The 20,599-nt window shown below is 35.9% G+C and overlaps 2 protein-coding genes across 4 annotated transcripts; one reads left to right on the top strand and one right to left on the bottom strand.

The window, feature by feature from the left end:
- Positions 1-462: 462 nt before the first annotated feature.
- Positions 463-6,203, top strand: LOC120006436 (probable serine/threonine-protein kinase PBL17). Its single transcript, XM_038856474.1, has 6 exons — positions 463-793; positions 1,470-1,792; positions 3,058-3,193; positions 4,706-4,842; positions 4,968-5,091; positions 5,382-6,203. The coding sequence occupies exons 1-6, from the start codon at positions 646-648 to the stop codon at positions 6,002-6,004; spliced, it is 1,491 nt and encodes a 496-aa protein (XP_038712402.1). The 5' UTR covers positions 463-645; the 3' UTR covers positions 6,005-6,203.
- Positions 6,204-6,815: 612 nt separating this feature from the next.
- Positions 6,816-20,048, bottom strand: LOC120004801 (cycloartenol synthase 2). Of its 3 annotated transcripts, none has more exons than XM_038854108.1 (20): positions 19,804-20,014; positions 19,310-19,539; positions 17,278-17,469; positions 17,035-17,124; positions 16,674-16,868; positions 16,489-16,573; positions 15,287-15,453; positions 14,492-14,680; positions 13,952-14,065; positions 13,501-13,623; positions 13,283-13,405; positions 13,119-13,217; positions 10,124-10,180; positions 9,557-9,603; positions 9,330-9,473; positions 8,935-9,112; positions 8,206-8,286; positions 7,937-8,020; positions 7,224-7,357; positions 6,816-7,132 (listed from the first exon to the last, which is right to left on the bottom strand). In XM_038854108.1, exons 2-19 carry the CDS (start codon positions 19,505-19,507, stop codon positions 7,244-7,246), a joined length of 2,280 nt encoding a protein of 759 aa, XP_038710036.1. In that variant the 5' UTR covers positions 19,508-19,539; positions 19,804-20,014; the 3' UTR covers positions 6,816-7,132; positions 7,224-7,243. The 3 variants fall into 3 exon arrangements, with proteins under 3 accessions (XP_038710036.1, XP_038710035.1, XP_038710034.1); XM_038854106.1 differs by having other exon boundaries at positions 6,828-7,132; positions 19,943-20,048; XM_038854107.1 differs by having other exon boundaries at positions 19,310-20,014.
- Positions 20,049-20,599: the final 551 nt, after the last annotated feature.

Raw genomic sequence — 20,599 nt, 5'->3', positions numbered from 1 at the left:
TTAAATCTAACGTCACAAAAGTGGCGGCCTAAGAATTTACAAACGTCGAATAACATTATGAAATTACAAACACCGACAACAACGGGACAACACCGAATTATAACGTACTACACCGAGTGATGTGAAATTAAATATATGTCAATACATTGACATTTTATGAAATATATAGTGGATCCATCTAAATCTAAAATGTTATAGCACACGAAAAGCAAATAAAAAAAGAGTAAATTGAGAGTAATAAAAAAAGAAAATATTAATGGTGGTTATTGAAGAGAAAAAACCGACGACCTGGCAATGGGATTGGTTTCCTTTTTGGCGGCTATTATTCCTACGTGAATCGCAAATTACGAAACCAACCTCCCAAGAGCCCCTCTCTCTCTTCACAGATCCTTATATTTGATCCTCTCTGTCTTTTTCTTACAATTAATCAATTATTTGATCCAGGAAAAAATTTCGGGTCTTCTTTCTTTTGTATTTCCTTTTTTGGGGTTTCATGGGATTTTAATCTTTTTTTTCCTTCGAGTCAGTACAATCCCCGGCGACCCATTTGAAGGTTTTCCGTGGCAGACCCAGATCGGATCCAGCCCGGCGGTGGACTCCGTTGGGCCTGCATTGTGGTATTCGATGTTCTGAAGATGAACTCGGATGGTCAAAAGTTGCATTGCTAGGTTTGGATTCATGGGGATTTGTTTTAGTATTGACGAACAAGAACATCTACAACAAAAACTACATCAGAAGCAACAAAAGCAACGACAACAAGGGAAGCAACGATTATCATTCATGACGAGTTCAGGTACCTACTTTCTTGTATTTTCTTTAAAATGGGGAAAATTTGTTTTGGGTTGTGTTCGTTGTATTGGATTTGTGTAGTTTTCCTGGCAGGAAATCTCACAATATCAGCAATTTTGTATCTCATTGAGTTGTGTATTATATGGGAAATCATTTATCGAAAAAGCAAGTATTATATGAGAAATCGTTTGGATGCAAGGTTGCTGATTGACTTTGGGGATGAACTGCTGTAAATGCCATGATTAATCCAGATATGCACATTCATGCATATGGAACTTTTAAGAAATATTAAAATCTGGTCTTAGAGAAATTGAATATAGAGGGAACCTCGGTGCAGCGTAAAATTGTTCTATTCTAACTTAGGCTTAAATTTTAAACCATGAAATCAGTCTCTCTGTGAACAAGGTAAGACTTGATGAATTTATAGCTCCCTAGTGCTTTCTATAGTTAGAGCCTTGTGCCCTGTGTCTGGCCTAATTGAAATTGAACGAATCCCGGTTAATTTAAAATCTGGCAAATCTTATTTTGATTTGTAATTTTGTATAGAGTTTGCATTAGTTTGTAAAGTGAGTAGAGTTTCCATGGCCTTTCATTTCCATTATTGAGCTTTCTCTGTTATAAAGAAGTATAAAACAGCATTAGCTTAACAATATTTCTTGTGAAAATTTCTGGTGAAGCAGGACAGGAATCTCCCCAAACTCTGGGTAAAACAAGTAAACCGGAGTCCTTTCAGAACCAAAGTCCAGTCAGAACTCCATTGGTTCCCAAGAATGTCACAGATCTCCGCCAAAATCCTGGGTATAGTAATGTCGATAACTTTACATATGAAGAGATGACATTAGCCACAAAGCGTTTTCGGCCAGACTATATTCTTGGTGAGGGTGGGTTTGGAGTTGTTTATAGGGGTGCCATTGATGAGAGTGTGAGGCCTGGCTACAAGACGACAAAGGTTGCAATCAAGGTGCTTGATCCCGATGGATTCCAAGGTGACCGAGAATGGCTGGTACATTCCTCGTGCTTTTTTAAATCATAATATCACTAAATCCATTCTTTTCTTTTTAAGTGTTTTTTTCTTGATAAGTGGAAGAAACATTGCTTGAAATGTTTCCTTATCAAGTATTCAAGAATTTGAGTTGGTTATTGGATGCTTTCTTATTTTAATGAAAATAATAATAGAAAAATCCATCAAAAATGAATTAGAAATACATGATTGCTGCTCTAGTGATGCATGAGAAAGGTACGCAGATTTGTTTTTCTGCTTCTAATGACTCCATTATGCTGTTCAATGAAGCTTCTAATTCCTTACTGCAAATAGCGAGGAAGTTTTAAACCAGATGAAAGAAAACAACTAGGTCCTCTGCATTTTGGTATATAGGTAGCTACATCTTTGTTTGAATGATAGTTTATGGTAGTCTTACTTTTGCAGAAGTGCGAGCATAAAGCCTGTCTACATAGATTTCTGCATAGAATTGTGATGTTAGTTCAAACTTTAAAGGTGTTGAAACCGATTTCTGTCTCATTAGCTTCGATTTTTGTAGCCTAAGAGTTAATGAGTTGATGGACTCATGGACCCATCTTATTTGGTTTTGGTTTACTTTCGAAATGTGGAGGATTTTGTTTCTGTTCTTTAACTGCTGTTATATTTTTTGTTCTCAACTTTTTGGGAACATCCAGAAAGTAAGATGATAAACACAACTTAAACCCATGGATTTTGGTTACTGGTACCTACTACCAATTTGTTACCAAGATGTGTGCGCTTCTGTTTCTTTTTGGCTGGTCATAAACTGATTATTTATTTTTCTTTTTCATAGTTTTGTGTATAAAGCGATCATGAAATAAAGACACAGTTTATGGATTTGTGAATCCTGCTTTTACCTGAGAGCCATTGTTTTGTATAAAGTTCTCTCAATACATTTGAGCCCTTACACTAATTTTGGCTCTTCCTTGTATGAAGTTATGCAATTTATCCTCTCAACCCACGGCTGCTAAGAAAATCAATTTAGTTTGATATGATAAACCACATATCATTGATCTTCTTTTATGTTATTCATTGCTCAATGCTCATGCATATATTTGATAGCAAAGCATTGAATCATCTAACCAATTAGAACGGTAAATTGTTATCAACAAGTGAAGTTTGGCCCTTATATCATAATTTAGCATCAGCTTTTTGCCATTTGCCAAAAGTAGGCACTTTTTTCTTTGATGGACTTTCATTTGAAGAGGAGATTAATTTCCTCTTATTTATGCTTCTTGTTTGTTTTGCAGGCAGAGGTCAACTATTTAGGGCAGCTTAGTCACCCTAATCTTGTGAAGCTCATTGGGTACTGCTGTGATGATGACCACAGGCTGTTGGTCTATGAGTACATGGCTGGTGGAAACTTAGAAAAACACCTTTTCCGCAGTAAGTGCCTGATATATATGACTTGTTCGGTGTTCTTCACTTCTTTGCAAATAACATCAAATGCTTACACATCACCTTTGCATTAAGTGCTTTGGTAAATAAAGCTTCATGTTATTATGCAATTTGAGGATACATTTTTTTTTCATTAATCAGAAGGAAATTGTTTTCTTTTATGGAAGAAATCATTTCAGAGTAAAAAAATATTGAAATCTGACATCAATTTCTTTTGACTAGAGAATCAAAGTTCTGGTAGTTTTGGCCCTTTGCTGTCTCATTCATCATTCACTTTTATTTTTACCTGGATCAGCTGTTAAATTGCAGTGCCTATTGTTGACTGATCAACACTTTCTTGGTCATGTACTCATAACTAGTTATATTATTAAACTTCCAGGTGGTTTAACTTTCTGGGATTGATGTAGGACAGCTTTCATTAACCTCCTTTTAAAGGGCTCTTGTGAGGGATTTTAAGCAATTAGGGTTCAATCAAGAGTTGGATGATTAGGGCTTGAAAAAACTTGAAATTAGGGCTTGAAAATGGTAGAATCAGATCTGAAATTGTAGAAAAATCAAAGAGAACGAAGAAAAGAAAGATAGATAACCGAAGCATCACACCTAGTGTTCCTTGGCATCACACTGAAGGAGGATTTCATCACACAATCGGAAAGCAAGTCACATGCTTGAAAGTAATTTCAATATTATGCATTCATCATTCTTGAGAGATTGCATCCACGCACACAGATATATATACACTCTTTAGTAATCCTATGTATTAAATTTCCTTCAAACAATGCTAAAATTCGTAAAAAGGTAAACTAATAAGATTCCAATTATAACTATGATTTGACTTAGGAAAATAACCAACAAAAGACTTCTAGAAATATCAAATATTTATTAATATAAATTTTGATATTCCAGCATACCTGGAAATTCTTACAATACCCTTACCTCTAGAACCTAAAGATTACTTATCAAAACTAACCCGATAATTAACTAAGTTAAGGATATATAAAAGTAAGACTCAATCCTAACTAGAGTAGGATCTATAAGCTTGTGGATAGGCCATGGATCTATTTTGTGTAGATCTTTAAATTTGCTCTTTCGAGACCTCTTTAGTTCCCGCGTTAGGGATTCTTGTGGTTACATTGTCCTTGATGCTTCTTTAGAGCGTTAATAGTTGGAAATGACGTCCTCAATCATTTTTCTGTGTAGTTTGAATTTTACTGGTCAGAGTGTGATAGGGTCACTTAAGGTTACAAAACTTGTGCAAGTTTTAGTTATCAGTAACTTATTTGCCATAAATGGTAAGTAGATTTAGACTACACAACGAGCGAAACCAAATAGATGATTCAATCTCATAGCATTGTTGCTCTTCACAATCAAGTAGATAATAGTGTGATGTCTGAATGGCCCAGATCATAGCAAATAAAATAATAAATGAAGTTTTGCATTGTGCTAAGTTGTTACTCAAATGGATTATTCATTATACTCACCCTAGTCGTTCGTTGCTGCCAGGAGTGGGTTGTACTTTAACTTGGTCAAAGAGAATGAAGATTGCTCTGGATACAGCGAAAGGGCTTGCTTGCCTTCATGGCTCAGAGAGGCCTATCATCTATCGTGATTTCAAGACGTCGAACATCTTGCTCGATGAGGTTTGTTGTCCATGGTTGATTTTGTTTCTTTTTTCATTTCAATTGAGTGTATGAAGTTGACAATTTTCCCATTCATGAAAATTACCTGTTTCTCCTCATAAAATTTCTTTTTCACTGGCTTGCAGGACTTTAACGCCAAGCTTTCAGATTTCGGGCTTGCAAAGGATGGGCCTATGGGAGACCAGACCCATGTGTCAACACGAGTGATGGGCACATATGGATATGCTGCTCCTGAATATGTTATGACAGGTAGGTGCCATAAAGTAATTGCATTGTAAGATCCCATGTCTTCTGAGATACAGAAATAGTAAATTTATTTACAGTCGAGAGAAGGAACAATGGCTTCGACATGGAGATTCGTAGCTGTTCTTTCTTTTGTATAAATATCGGAGTGTCTTAAATGAATGGAATATTACTCCTCCGTGAGGAAGTAGAGTAACATTATTATTTAATGTCAAAGACCCATCTGCTATTATTCTGGTATTGCATCTTATCACTTCTAGGTAGACATCTAATGCATATTTTACGATCTGATTCAGGGCACTTAACAGCTCGAAGTGATGTTTATGGTTTTGGGGTGGTGTTACTTGAGATGCTCCTCGGAAGAAGGGCATTGGACAAGAGCAGACCTAGCAGAGAGCACAACCTGGTCGAGTGGGCACGTCCACTTCTGAACCATAATAAGAAAGTCCTTAGAATCTTAGACCCTAGAATGGAAGGGCAGTACTCTCCCAGAACTGCAATGAAGGTGGCGAATTTGGCATACCAATGCCTTAGCCAAAACCCGAAAGGCAGGCCCCTTATGAGCCAGGTGGTTGAATTACTCGAGACTTTGCAGACAAACGAGGAAGATGCAGTACTTCAGAGTGGAGGAGCAGTGACCCTTTATGAAGATCCGAAGTATTCTTCTCATGGTTCCGAAGAGAGGAGGAGAGAGGCGAAGCCAGAAAATCCGAAGCATTCTTCTAATGGTTCCAAAGAAAGGAGGAGAGAGGTGAAGCCAGAAGATCCAAAGGATTCTTCTCATGGTTCCGAAGAGAGGAGGAGAAAGGCGAAGCCAACAAATGAGAGGAGCAAGAGTGAGCCTCCATCTGAGCTTGACCTCTATAGTCCGCCTGTCGATTTTGATCCTGATATGAAATCAGAATCTAGCAGAAGGTAAACATTTTCTTTTTTCCCCAGAAAGGATGGAAGCTGGATTTTGCAATGGAAATAGTCTGCAATAACTATTTCTTCTTCCTTTCTTAGTGGAGTTTGAATTTTTTTTTTATATTTTTTATTATTAATCCTACAATGAGCTTACTTTGTACAATCTTTGATACTCAATAAATTAAAATTAACTGAGCTTCATTTGGTTCTCATTTCTCCATGTCCTCTGTTATGTCTCTCCCATGCACAATCCCAAAACCTTAAAAAGAAAAGCCTGTCCTTTGTATGCACTTGTCTGGGCTAAATAAAGTCTATCAAATGTATTCTCATTAATTTTATGTATATATATGTTCACATTTGAGCCATTTCACTCTCATTGCATGAGTGTTTTTTATACTCTAGAACTGATTATTGGTGAAATTAAGTTACATCAAAAGGTGCTAAACAAAATTCTGTTCAAGGTCATGCATGGATTAATACCATGAAAGAGTCAATCGAATGTATGCAACAATATGTTATTAAGACAACATTATTTGGTCGACGAGGGTTGCCTATATTGAATGTATATGCGGACAATATATATATATATATATTGGAGAGAACTGAAATAGTCTTAGCACTAGCAGAGTAATATATTAAGATTCAGGAAGCGAATATGTCTATAATTTTTTTCATATAAGCATTAATAATGTAATTCTTAAATAATTTAATTATTACTTGAAATCAAATAAGATAAATAGAAAACAATAAACGAGGAGAAAACGGTAACGCTTATAAAGTTGTTGAATCTTTCTGAACTTAATATAATGTAATTCTTTATAATGTAATTCTTAAACAATTTCTTTATTACTTGAAATAAAATAACAGAAATAAAAAACAATAAACGAGGGATCAGAAAATGATCCAGGAAGCTCTTGTACAGCAGTTTTCTAATTAAGTTCAAGATTAACTAAAATCCAAATATATTATTTTCAAAACTTGGGGATCAGTAAATGATATTTTGGGTAAATCCTTGCTGCATATATGCCTGTTTCTAGTAATCCAGAATTGATACCAACAGAGATACCCTACCAAGCTTTATGCAACATTTTGACATCCCTTGAGGCTTGAGGGCTCAAACTCGCTGTTTGAAGCCATGGAGCTGATATGACAAAAATTAGGGCACAAAACAAGAAAGACTGACAAATAAGATTAAGAGGAAAACACAAATAAAAAGAATGAAATCAACATACTTGGTTGAAGAAACATGTTTTTACAAGGCCTTCAACACCCGGCATCCGTATTCTCCCAACGCCCAGATAGGGAAAATGTTTCTATAAGCTGCATAAGTGATCATGCAATTCTTATTGAACACTCCCATGATTTCCTGCAGCAAATAGATTTGCAAAAAAGAAAAGTTAACATCGTAGCACCAAAAAGACGTGACTGAAATTACGTCGTTCATTTCCAGTACTTCTAAGGCAGCCACCGGCAGCAATAATATGGTAGAATGTAAAAGACAAATCTCCGTAATAAACATGTTCATTGATCAGAAACATTTTCAAATAATCTTTGAATCCACAAAAGCTGGAACAAAAGCATCCAGCAAAAAACAAGCAATAAATTTTTTTTAAAAATTAAGAAAAAAATCTAAATACATCCACTAGCAATATCGATATATTCTCCAAAGCTGATTTTGTTGTTGAACATGAGGAAAAAAAACACATGCCAAAAGTATTTTCTCCATCAACATTCATACAGAGAAAATCCCAAATGTGTTTACGCCATTTGCTCTCCATACACCAAAACTCAATTTATTTACATCCTCAGGACAAATTGACAACTATTAAATTATGCACATGAGATATTAAAAGGAAAAGGCTCTCCGTTCATACTTAAGAGCGAGGAAGGCCAGTTAGTAATGCAAACAAGTAATATGCCATCTCAGGAAATGGTGTAGAGTTACCTCCTGAGGGAAATCTCCATTCTCCAGTTGGGAATTGATCAAAAATCTAGCTGCATGGTGCAATGGAGTTGGGTCTCTCTCCGCCTGCTCCAGGAAGTGAAAAGAAATTGTGCAAAATAAAACGCAAGTTTGTGAATACAATGAAATAGTAGAATTAATTAAACTGTCTTTATCAAGTGATTCTTCTCATAAATGCCAAACAAATTATATAACTTATTTCATATACATTTTTACATTGAAAAAGTAAAGCACCAAAACTTGTTATCTACCTGCCCAGCATCAATAAGAGCAAGCATAGCCCATCCAGTATTTACCACATGAGATCTTTTGCCTTCAAGATTCGAATAAACCTGTAAATAGAGCATTTTAAAATTGCTCAGTGGGTTCAATAAAAGAGAAGCATCAAACTCAACACTAATTAAGCATTCTCACCCAAAGGACACTGATATAAAATACAGTCTAGGGGAGAAATGCATCAAGCCTCTTGCTTACGTTAGCAGAAAAACAAAATTAAAAAAAAAAAAAAAAGGAAAAAGTTAAGTAGTAGGGGTATGCAGCTGGATTCTCTGAAAAATCTATTTTTTGTCATCTTGATGAAAGACATCAACCACAAAAGGTGGATAAATCAATTCCCCATCCAAAAAGTTGAAATTAAGCATCACTGTGAGATAAAATTAGTGGCAACATTAATTAAAAAAAATGTGGGAGTCAACCAATAAACATGGAAGAAGCCCCCTTCCGGTAGATAGGCAATAAAAAAACCCACTTAACTTCAGGTCTAGTAAAGTGGGAACAGTTCATCAACTATCGAGGCAGAGATATATTCTATTAGCCAGGAGCTTAAGGAAACAACCCTTGCCCGGGGTTGTAAGTCAAAAATAAAGGATGCACCAGTCAGTAACTTAGACAAGCAATCATAATAGATGCATCTTGACAAATAGACTGCATTCAAGGGCCTCCAGCAAGAAAACCATTAAATTACATAAAATCAGTCTAACCTTGTTTTGGCATGAAAGATAACTCTCTCCCCACCCCCCAGAAGCACGCTGTTTGGACAACAGAAAATTACAAGCTTTACGGATGCTAGGGCAATTACTGAAGTTCTTTCCAGCAGCCACCAACCCTTTAATCCCAAACCATAAACCATAGGTGAAGCAGACACCCCATGAGCCATACCTATAGCAATATCAAGGAGTAATCTGACTGTAAACCATAATATTTTACGAAGCTCATGAACTACATGAATTTTAGAAAGTAAAAGGGTTATAAACTAAGAAGTAAGCAAGTCTCAGAAACTAATAACATAGGTTCCAGAAAGTAACTGGGGTGAATATATGGACTAAAATACAGTATTTGTCCTCTACAAATTTAGTTTGCAGAGAGCAGGACAAACCATGAGCCATCAGCAGTTTGTATCTTTTCAATGAACATTGTTGCCTGTTTTATACAGTGTTCAATTTCTCCTTGTCGATGCTCCGGGTATGAATTTCTAAATGATGTCAAAGCTTGAATCGCAGCAGATGTACATTCCACATAACTACAGAAGCATTAAATTTAATATTTGAGGAATCTATTAAAATAGACAAAAGTAGCTCTTCTGTCAGGGTGAAGATATCTTACGGATAATCGATGACTATGTCACCAAAAGTTTCAGCAGGGTTGATCAACTGACACGAAAAAAGAAAATAACATAATTATGTTTTCATGATTTAGGAGTTAAAGACTGATGTTCTGCTAACAGGAATATAACTAAACAAATTCATAATCGAGCACCATTTTGTTTCCAGATTTTGCAAATAGATGCATGTGTCACATTGTCTCAGTAAACCTACCATCAATGCAAACAAGTACACTTTTTTAGGGTTATCAGCCATGTATGCAACCTCATTCAAGTTTCACAGATTTAAAGTGAATGACAGTAATTGTTTCAACCACAATCTTTTCATTTAGTCATAAAAACATCAGATGTTATGCTTTGAGGCCCAGTCTGAATTGTTTGACATGCTAAATAAATGAGAGAGAAATAATACCAAAAGTATTATAAGAAAAGGACGAACATCATAAAAACAATGAACAAGTGTAAGATCCCTGTTCCCTAAACCCACCATCCACATTCTGCACTCTGCAGGAATAGAATAAACAACAGATATACCTAGACAACTGTAAGGATACTATTAAATAGCCAACCTCTAACCAACTGTAAGATCTTGTCAGCTCATATGTTGCAAATCCACCATCCATATTCTGCAGCAATAGAATAAAACCCCTCAATGAATCAAAGAGAATTGCCCGTGAACATCGCCACCACAGAGAAATATTATTATTGTATAGACAACAGATATAAGCATGATTTGATTAGGTAACACAACAATGAATCAGTGTTGGGAAAAATGCGTGAGAACTGAGAATGCACCATGCACAAGATAAAGTCTGCTTTATTTAGTTTCTGTCTCTGAACATTCTAATTTGTGTTATGATTCATCTCTCATCTCTCCATCTCGCTGAACATAGGATATGTCACTACTATGCCAGAACATGCATGCTCACACAAACTCTTGTTGGAGACCAATCTTTCTCATTCATGTTACTAGGTGAAAAAATTGCTAGCTATGTCTATATCTAGCTCATAGGCAAAGACAGTAATTCTAGACGATTCAATAGCCAATATTATCAAGAGAACTGAACCCAAATCAGAAGCAAATTTGAGAGATTTATGATGATTGCTCTATTAGTGGAGGTTAATCAGTTGGTTTCCTAGATCATACAATAGCATGATGTATGCGCTCTTCATCATCATCATCATGATAGTCTCTATCCCGGATCTATGTAAGACTTATCTAACAATTTTACTTTGGTAATTTAAGTGGTTTTCGTTAAAAATTTAACTCATTTAAGGACCAAAACAAGTTTTCCCTCAAAACTTGGAAAAAAAGAAGAAGAAGATTCTATGATATAAATCTATTCAAAGTTAACAATAGCATCAGTCATTAACTCCTTACAACAAACCACTAAACTTGAGCTATCCAGGATAGGAAGCAATTGACATATAAATGATTGATATATCCGACTTACATTAAAAACAAAATTACCCCTTCAATGTTGCAGTAAAAGCCAAGAGGCTGGATTGCAGTGAAGTGGAGAAGGGTTTCTATCCTGCTGGTGTAGGCATACTTCTGAACAACATACAATCAGCTTATTTTCTTCTGTGATTTACTTCTGTTTTGTTTTCACTATTGCTTAGGTCATGATTTCAGCCAAGAGAAACGTGTATCTTTTTTCTATAGTTAATTTTCTCCAAGACCATACTGCAGGAGGATCTCAACTATTATCACCACTAGAAAGATAAGAGGACAATTTGAACTCACTACTCTGCTCCGTTACCTACTGGATTTCCCTAACAGTCTAGGAATCATCCATCACACCATCTTATAAAAGTAGGACTGCTCAGGGCAAGATATTGTCATTAGCCCAGTAGTTCATCCATCCATCACAGCCATTATTTGAAGGTTTAGCATATATCAGAGTAAGAATTTCTTTAGCAATAAAAAACAATGTTGCATACCAATACTTAATGGGAGAAATATCCAGATCCTACATATAACGGGAATAGATAGAGCAAAACTAAAAATTGATGGGATAATCACAAATGATAGAGTAGGCAGTTTACTGAATTACATTTACTGGTAGAATTTAGAAAATCATACGGAAGGAGTAAGATATAGCACCATTCACCAAATCAACTTAACAATACCTTAACCCCAGCTCACTGTCCCATTAAAATGACTCCATTTTTCACAGTTAAAGTTTTCCAGGACTACATTTCTTCTAGGATTTTAGAGATGGAATACATTTAAGCTTGGTAGCACCTTACACCAATCACCAAAAACAAGCGAACAGCGTAAAAAAAATCTTTACTGTGGTCAGCAACCTATTGTATTTCTCCACTTGAAGCCCAACCAAGCAACATAAACGAGACAGCTTACAAAAAAGACTCTCTACAGGTTGACACCAAGCATTAAATATTAGGAGGGTAATTAGGGTTAATAAGATTGTATACTATTCTGATGTATATCATACTGATCTTTACATAATAAGCATCCAAAAACCTCTTGGTGAGGACTACCAATTTTCTTTTTCTTTTTTATTGATAATTTGATATTATACAAAAAAGTGAAGCATCTCTCTTTTCTCTCTCTCTCTTTGTTTTCCCCGAAAGGATAAATATGATGTGTCATATTTGCAGATTTTAAAGGTTGAAATAATAAAAAATGTGAGCACTATGAAATTAAGTCATGTGAAACTGATTGGTAGCTTTTTACCTTAACCCATAGAAAAATAACCCTTTGATGAGAACAACAATGCAAGAAAGCAATTGACAATCTTATGAAGTTTATGTGTGGATTGTGTTTGACAAAAGAATACTCCCTTGAAATGATCGGTTCTGCTAGGTCTCCCAACTTTTGGTGTCCCAAAGTCATCCCAACTTGATGTGGCATACAATGAATGGTTTGCTTTTAAATGCAAGGGGACCCATACAAATCCCCTCATTGCATGCCACATCATGTTGGGATGGCTTTGGGACACAAAAGTTAGGATACTTATCATTTTTGAGAAATAATTGGGCATGGAGCTCAAATGTGTAATGGGTTTGACTTACTGAAACTTACAAATTGGTTAAACTGGAACTCTCTTGGAGTTTTTTAATTAAAAACTGATCCTCTTCTGATATAGATGCCACCGTGTTTCTTGAGAAACAAACTTTTATCTCTGCCATGCCTCGAAAAATGAAGTGGCTCCCATGATAAAGATGGGAAATGGGGATAATTATCCCTTCCTGTTCCAACCCATAATCCACCAATGTTAAGGATCCCCATAGCTAATACGCTCGTGAAATTGCAAATACTTAATTTTATTTCAAATAAGCTATTGTTACATTATCCTTCTCCAAATGATAACAAGTACTTAGTTAATTTGAGGATTTATGTAATGATTTTGGTCCATGAAGAAAAAAGAAGAAATATCAGGACAAAAACTTAACAAATTAACCACAACAAAGTTTGCAGTTATCCAGCGTGTAGCACTTAAAAAGCTTGGAAACATAACTTATTCTCAGAGCAGTTATTGCAGATATAATAAAGTAGCAAACAAGTGTAACTGGATGGAGTGCCAGACCCCAAGTTACCTGCAATGAGAGAATGACGTTTACTGCATCATATAATCGCTTTGCATCTAAGGGTTCGCCAACAATCTCTGATGGCAATTTTGATAGTAATAAAACTGCCTGAAAGAGAAGGATATATAAGTTATAAGAAGTAAAATGAGGACTTAAATTTTATCAATAATTACCTTCAGTCCCTCTGCTGTGCAGTCCGAGATAGGCCATCCATGATCTGCAGTGGAGAAAGGCCAAGCACCCTTTGAAATATGGCGATACCAATAACTAAGATCACCTGGACAATCTTCTAGAACCTTCGGAAAGAAAAAGAGATATCATCAACAAGGACGAAATTTTTACTATAAAGTGCTTCTCAAGAAATAATTCCTGACGATGTAAAAAGCCTTACTTGTGAATTCTTTATGTACATATGCGCTTTTCTTAGGGTTGGAGCATATTCATCAGAAAGATTGGTTGCAATCATAGCTTGCACAGCAAAAACAGTGTCCCATAGTTGACTTCCATTGTAACCCTGCGACAAATTGACTATGTTTACTGTATTTAATATATTGACTTTCATCAGACAATACAACTCTCTGCCTGACACCACAGCTTAGAAACAACAAATTTTTACAGAATCTTTCAAAAATTCGTAGCATTAATACAAGTCATATGTAACGGTAAAGTTGAATCGAAGCAACTCCATAGTATAACATTCACCAGAAAGGCAGAAACCACTGGTTGTATACAATCACTAGTCTTCAGAATTCCAATATATGCTATAATGGAAATATGCACATAACTAGAGGAAAAAGACAGCCACCGGCCCACCCCAAATGAATGGAAGATGGGTTGCTCACCTGCATTTTCATACCGTCTTCAGCAATCCACAAATAATCATAGACTCTTGGAAGATGCAACTTGAAAGCTTCAGAGTTTGGATCTTCCACCCAACAGCAAAGCATATTCAACACCTGCGGATTGCAAAACAAGCAAAAAACAGAGGGAAAAGAACATGAACTTTGCTAGCCAACATCAAACTATCACAAGAAAGCAGCAGGAAAATGAGTGTGAAATGTACTGTATCTAATCAACTCAACACTATCAGATAACTAAAAGGATACTAATAGCACAGAGCCAATGAACAATAAATTAATCCAGGACCGCCGGATGCTGAGAAGGCATCAAAGAATTGAAATGACTAAAATTCAAGATGGCCAAACTATTTATGACTCGAAAAGATAATTTCTTTGCTAATAACATAGGCCATTAGTATGAATTTAAAGAACAATATCCTCGGTAGCAGTTTTAAGCGATATCAAGGCTCTATGCCTTCCTGCTCTACAGAAAGAAATTCAACTAGCAAAATAGGATATTCTCCAAAATGTTATAAGCAATACCTTGTTAACTGGTCCAATGCAAATGTAACGAGTATTCTCATCTTCATAATGGATGTGCTCCATTGCAGAACGAAGAGCCTTCTCCCTTAATTTCTTTCCAGGCCAACGCAGCAGAATAGGCTCCACAAGCTTGTGAAGAGAAACCCACAACATATCCTGAACCAGGGGGTGTGGGTAGTACAAATCTTCCTGCATAACGCATTGAGTTCTTGTGTTAACTCAGCACGTGAAGGAAGAAACTGTTTATGCTATTTCAACCTGTGTAAATAAATATAATGCTGGCTTTGGAATTCGAAGAACATGTTGATATAGAATACTGTTGGTTCATAAACATAAAATTAAAATTAGATCAAAATTGACTTTCAAGTGAGATAAATAAAGGTTTTGAAATGGACTTATAAAAATTCTACATCTATGTGTTTTACCATGTTTGTGGCATATTCTTGTGAATTAACATTTATGATCCCAGCACTTTTTGTATGCATGTCTCCTGCCATGTTAGTGTCAGATTGACAGATTCTTGAGAATTAGCATTTGCAATTCCTGCACTTTTTGTGTCCGTGCCTACTCAATATTGACTAGAATGATTTCAAGTAAATCAAGCCCCTCTCCTTTTTTAAAAAAATTTATGTGTAGGGTCCTTATCTTTGATTTGAAAGTCTTTTAATTGAGCAGTGATAGATCATTGATCTTCAAGGCCTAGGTCGATGTATGTCATAGAGAGAAACATATGGAGAATATCATAAACAGATCCTAATAATCTCATTCATATGACCAAGATTCAAAATCACCAACCTTAGCACAGAGGTTGCGCGCATGATTCCAATCTATCTCATGATAAGGGACAGTATAAAGCTCCTTCCTCAAGGATAGAACTGTTGATGTGATAGGACCAACAAACCTCTTTCCATACAAATAAGACATCGGCAGATAAACCATTCTGCAGTGACACCACATCCGTCCTGTGAGCAGCAGAAAATCACTCATTCTACTTGGCAAAGAATTAGAAATGCTTTGCTCATTACCACGAAAAACGTCCAGAACAAAAGTCATGAATAACTCCAGAAATTAGATAGATTGCCACATCAAACACATGAAGTCTATGTTAGGCCAGAACACTTTTTAGCTGAACCATCCTTGGACGAATAGCAAATATTCTTATGGTATGTTCAAGCATACTAGTATATAAAATAATAAATACTTCATATTCATGAGAAAAAGCTGTGTCCTCTACTCTTCCCTCAATTTTTCATGTTTTGACCCAAGTTAAAGGAACGCCTATAAAGGAGAGTATGGCGGAAGATATCAAGCAAAAAGTCTTTGAAAGCATACATACTTATCCACATACTGCAGAACTTTTAAGCAAAGCTACAAAGTTTTATCTTTTAGGTCATCAATGTCACCCACAAAAACCACTAGTCGTTTGGCAAAATCATCTGGAGTTAAACTCGTAATCAAGGAAAAATTGTCAGCACTATTTTTGTCCTACCAAAAACTGAAAATAGTGGTATGTTGTCAACCAAGGAAGTTGCTTTTCTTCTCTAAGATCTTTACCATAAAAGGTATGCCTACTTTAATTTGATTATATCATTAAAGGAAGTGAGTTTGCAAACAGTTTCTTGGATTATTCCTCCCACTGTTTTCATCCTTCCTGTTGAGAGTTTCAACAACTTAACCTTCTAACCATTCTCAACTCTAAATGTGTACAAATCAGGTTTTTCTACTCAAGCCAAGCGTTAAATTACAGAACCTAATTTTTTATGCAATCTTAACCTATCATCACAAATCCTAGATCTAATACCACGTTGTGAATGACTGAATGTTGAGAAAAATCAGTTGAATTGTCAGCAGTAAGATTGGATTATGACGCTGCATATATCAGCAGGTCTTTGGAGCTGTCTGATAATTGCAGTCTCCAAGATCAGAAAATATTTTGTTATGTATACGTGTGCTTTGAGTGAGAAATGCATAGAAAACAAATCATAATGGGTAAGAACCTGGATGCACTGGAAGCATGTAAGGAAGAAGCCATATCTCAGGAGGCAGAGGATTATTGCCAGACCACTCATATACTCCAAGTACCTGTACCATCCAGCAAATGTGGTTATGAAAACCCCAATACCAGAGGCAAAACCAATTACCCAAATCGGCAAATCCACAAAACAAAGATTTAGTTCTGAACTGAAAGCCACATTTTTCCCCATGATGTTATTGCAGTAGCACCACCGTGGTTTAGTATCCAGTTCCGCCCACTCTCCATTGCCCCTTCTCCACCATTAGCTCCTTCGCCAAGTAACCGTAAAGTAATATAACTCAAGACTGAGCCAAACATCGTGCTTGGTCCCTCAATGTGCAAACCCCACCCGCCATCTTTGTTCTGCAAGCATAAATCTTATGTTTAGACAGCTTTTGGCATCACAAAACAGCAAAGAAAGAAAGCCCTTAACAATCAATGGGAATTGTGAACAAAGAAACATATGAGGAGAAAAAAGGTTTGCGCTTTAAAATTTAAATAATGCTAAAACAGTTCATGGCTCCCTTACCTGATGATTGTACAGATAACGACACATCTCTCGTTTATGTTCTTCTGACAAGATTGCATTTAAGGCCCCAGTGATAGACAGGGTAATTACCTGGTCCATTGTATGAGCAAAACAATATGAAGACTCCCAAAATAAGATAGCAAAAAAGTGGATTTCAAGTTTTCAACAACCAGCTTCCTATGTACTTAAACAAACCACACCTTTTCAAAGAAGTCTAATGCGAAATGGCAATTTAGCACTTACCAAGCCAGGCATAAGAAACATCGGACCTCCATAATCTCCTGGCCAATGTCCATCATGGGCCTGGAGAGTTGAATGGTAGCTCATAGCCCTTCTCAATGTGTTTGCAACTATATCCTCTGTGACAGCATCTTTATCTTCTACTTTCACTTGAGGTAAAATAGTGCCACCAGAACCAGGAATCTCCTTTCCAAACTAATAAATTCAGATAGAAAGCCAGATTCTGTTACATATTCTTAATAACCTTGTTATACCTGTATTTTGGTAAACATATGTTCAATTCGGAATATATAACATGATCTGCGACCTATATAATCCTCACTTAGAGTTTTCATTTGATAAACACATGTTTTAGCACCCATAATAAGATTGGCTATATGCCTATATACATGATAACATGTCTTTTGAAGGCATATAATTACGATGCATGATAAAAGGTATAATTTAGTTGACCAATCAAAAAGGGACTTCATGAAGGTCGTTTAGGGATGGCAACGGGTCGGGTACCCTTCCAATTAGTGAATACCAAAACCGTTTCCATTTAAGTTACTCAATACCAAAACCGTTCCAAAACCGTTTAAAAAACCATTTAAATTTCCAAAACCGGAACCGTTCCATAACCGTTTACCATCGGGTACCCGTTTACCGTCTAATTTTTAATATTTTTATTTTTCTATAAATGTATAACTCAATTTTTTTAAAAAATAATATGACTTATCATGTTGTTATAATTTGAATGTAATATCTATATAATTATATTATATTATTTTATTTAATATGTTTGAATGTAATATATCTTTATATAAATGATTTATAATGTTATTACTATAATATACTTTTTTAATTAAACGGTTCGGGTACCCTAAACCCGACATCAAAAACCAAACCCGACCCTAAATCATAACGGGTTTGAAAATCAAAACCAAAACCGTTTCCAAACCCTATAGGATCGGTTTTCGGATTTTAAATGGATCGGGTACCCTATGGATAGTGCTAGAGTCGGTTTTTTTTGCCATCCCTAAGGTCGTTGCATTGGCAACTTGCCAGGTAGTTTGCAAGGAAAGGAATAATAGTATCTTTAAAAACAAGTAGAACATACTGTATTGATTATTTCATTGATAACTGGCTTAATAATTTAAAATCAAGGTTACATGACACTTGTATTTCTTTGACAGTATTTTATTAACTGTCTTGTAACTCCTTGGTTGCTATTGCAGTAAAATTTCTTTTATGTTCAAAAAACAAAATTATAGTTTTGTCTTTCTAATGAAGAATAGGAATATTTTGACAGTCTAATGTGTCAACAAAATTCAAACTTTCAATTCTAATGTTGTTCTCAAGTTCGAAAGCATAACAGGATATAATTTCACGTTTAACCTGATATGGTTGACTATGAATACATGCGAGTGCTTAGAGACAGAGCCGACAACAATTCAACTATCTGAAGAGAGAACTAATAGAGAAGATCCTAATAAATATTTTATCATCATAGTCTAGATCTACTATTAATCTTAACAAGGTTATTGTACTATGGGCTGCTGTTTGTTGACTTGTAAAAAACTTTGGCCCACTGAAAATTGGTCCCAGCTCTGTTCCTAGCCATTCTTTCTTCGAAATAAGATTTCGACCCAGAGGTTTTTTTGGCCCACTGAAAATGGCTGCAATAATTTAATTACTAACAAAACTAGTCACTGAACTAAAACTTAAAAGCTATTCATTCAGCTCAATCCAGAGTACAAAAAGTGGAAGAAGAAAAAACCAAAAAGGCCTCCTTTCTCGAAAGCATCTCCCAAACTAAAGCGGTATTCCCTTCTTTATTTTTTACCGTACACAACAAATTTCTAAATGTATTTTCTGGGGGAGCAAGCGATCCATAAATCGCAACAAACTTGTTTTTAATTCTGTGTTTTCACTCCCCAAAATTCGTATAAAATCAAGGAACAAACGCAGTTGAATCCAAAGAGACCATAAATACTAAGTTACATACTCAGTAGCACATACAAATAGATAGTAATGAAGAAATGTATGGACATACTTGAATCCGCATGAGCAGATCCGAGCTGTGCTTCTTATCGAATCGGTTCTTCCCGAAGTTCTCACGAGCCTTCTCGATCTCCATGAGCTCTTCAGGCGACCCGAGCTTCGGGTCGAACTCCCACACCTGCCGCCCTACGTGACCATTAACGCTTCTCAACCATGGACTGTTTCCTTCCGCGATTTTAAGCCTCCACATTCTCAGTTTCTCACTTTCTCTCTTCTCTCGCTCTGTATCATAAACATCAGAATGCCTTCCCAGTTTTTTTTAAAAAAACAACGATTTCCCTATTCTATAGCCATAACAAATCCAGCATTGTCACAATAACTAAGAAAAGAAGAGAAAATCACGTTTGTTTCTAGAGAAAAATAATCAACTGACACACAGATTCTTCACAATTTTTTTGGTAATCGATAAATAATGCAAAAGTAGTAAACCGAAGCAGAGAAGTGAACGATTGAAAGCAATTTTGAAACGTCGTCGAACCGATTTACCTAAATTCCTCAGTCCAGGATTTTGCCGCAGTGAAAGAGAAAACCAAATCGAAGAATTCAAAAGAAGAGTAACAAATGTGTATCTATAGAAAATATATAATGCGCGAGAAAGATCGAGAAAATTTTGCTTAGTGCTTACACCAGAGAATGGAAACTGTAGAGTAGAGGCGGCAGTGTGAACAACAAACACAAGAAGGTTTTTGTTTTGTTATTAGATGAGCAATTGAGCATCCAACAACTGTCATGCAGGCCCATCAACAAGAACCTCCTCTAAGAACAGTAAGAAAGATACTAACATGTGATTAAAATTAAAATCCAATAATATATAAATTTATTTTTAATCAAAATAATAACAATATTATTAAAATACTTAGTAAGAAGACCAAATTACCACAAAGAATAAAATTTTGGAAAGTCATATTCCAATATATTATACATTAGTGATAGTTGACCCAAATTTTGGTAACCCAATATAGCCCAACTCTATGTGGCAAGGCCATGTCAGCAATCTAGTTGCCAAAAATTTAAAATTCAAAATTTTTACTCTCTCTTATCTCTTATCTTTTAGGTATCTATCTCACAACCACACTCTCTATTTTTCTCTCTTTCTCTCTCTCTCTCTCTCTCTCTCCTTTCCCTCTCTCCTTCCCTCTCTCCTTTCCCTCTCTCTTTCTCCTCACGGTGAAAACAAAAGTCGACTATCCGGCCACCGATCATGGCCATCGACTCACTGAACTGAACCTCCGGAGTGCCATGATTCATCCACAGTTTTCGTTTGCCATCAACATCGACCTAT

Source organism: Tripterygium wilfordii, chromosome 9 (genome assembly GCF_013401445.1).
Source record: "Tripterygium wilfordii isolate XIE 37 chromosome 9, ASM1340144v1, whole genome shotgun sequence".
NCBI lineage: Eukaryota > Viridiplantae > Streptophyta > Magnoliopsida > Celastrales > Celastraceae > Tripterygium > Tripterygium wilfordii.
Note: the sequence above shows the minus strand (reverse complement) of the source record. Positions and strands in the feature narration are given on the sequence as shown.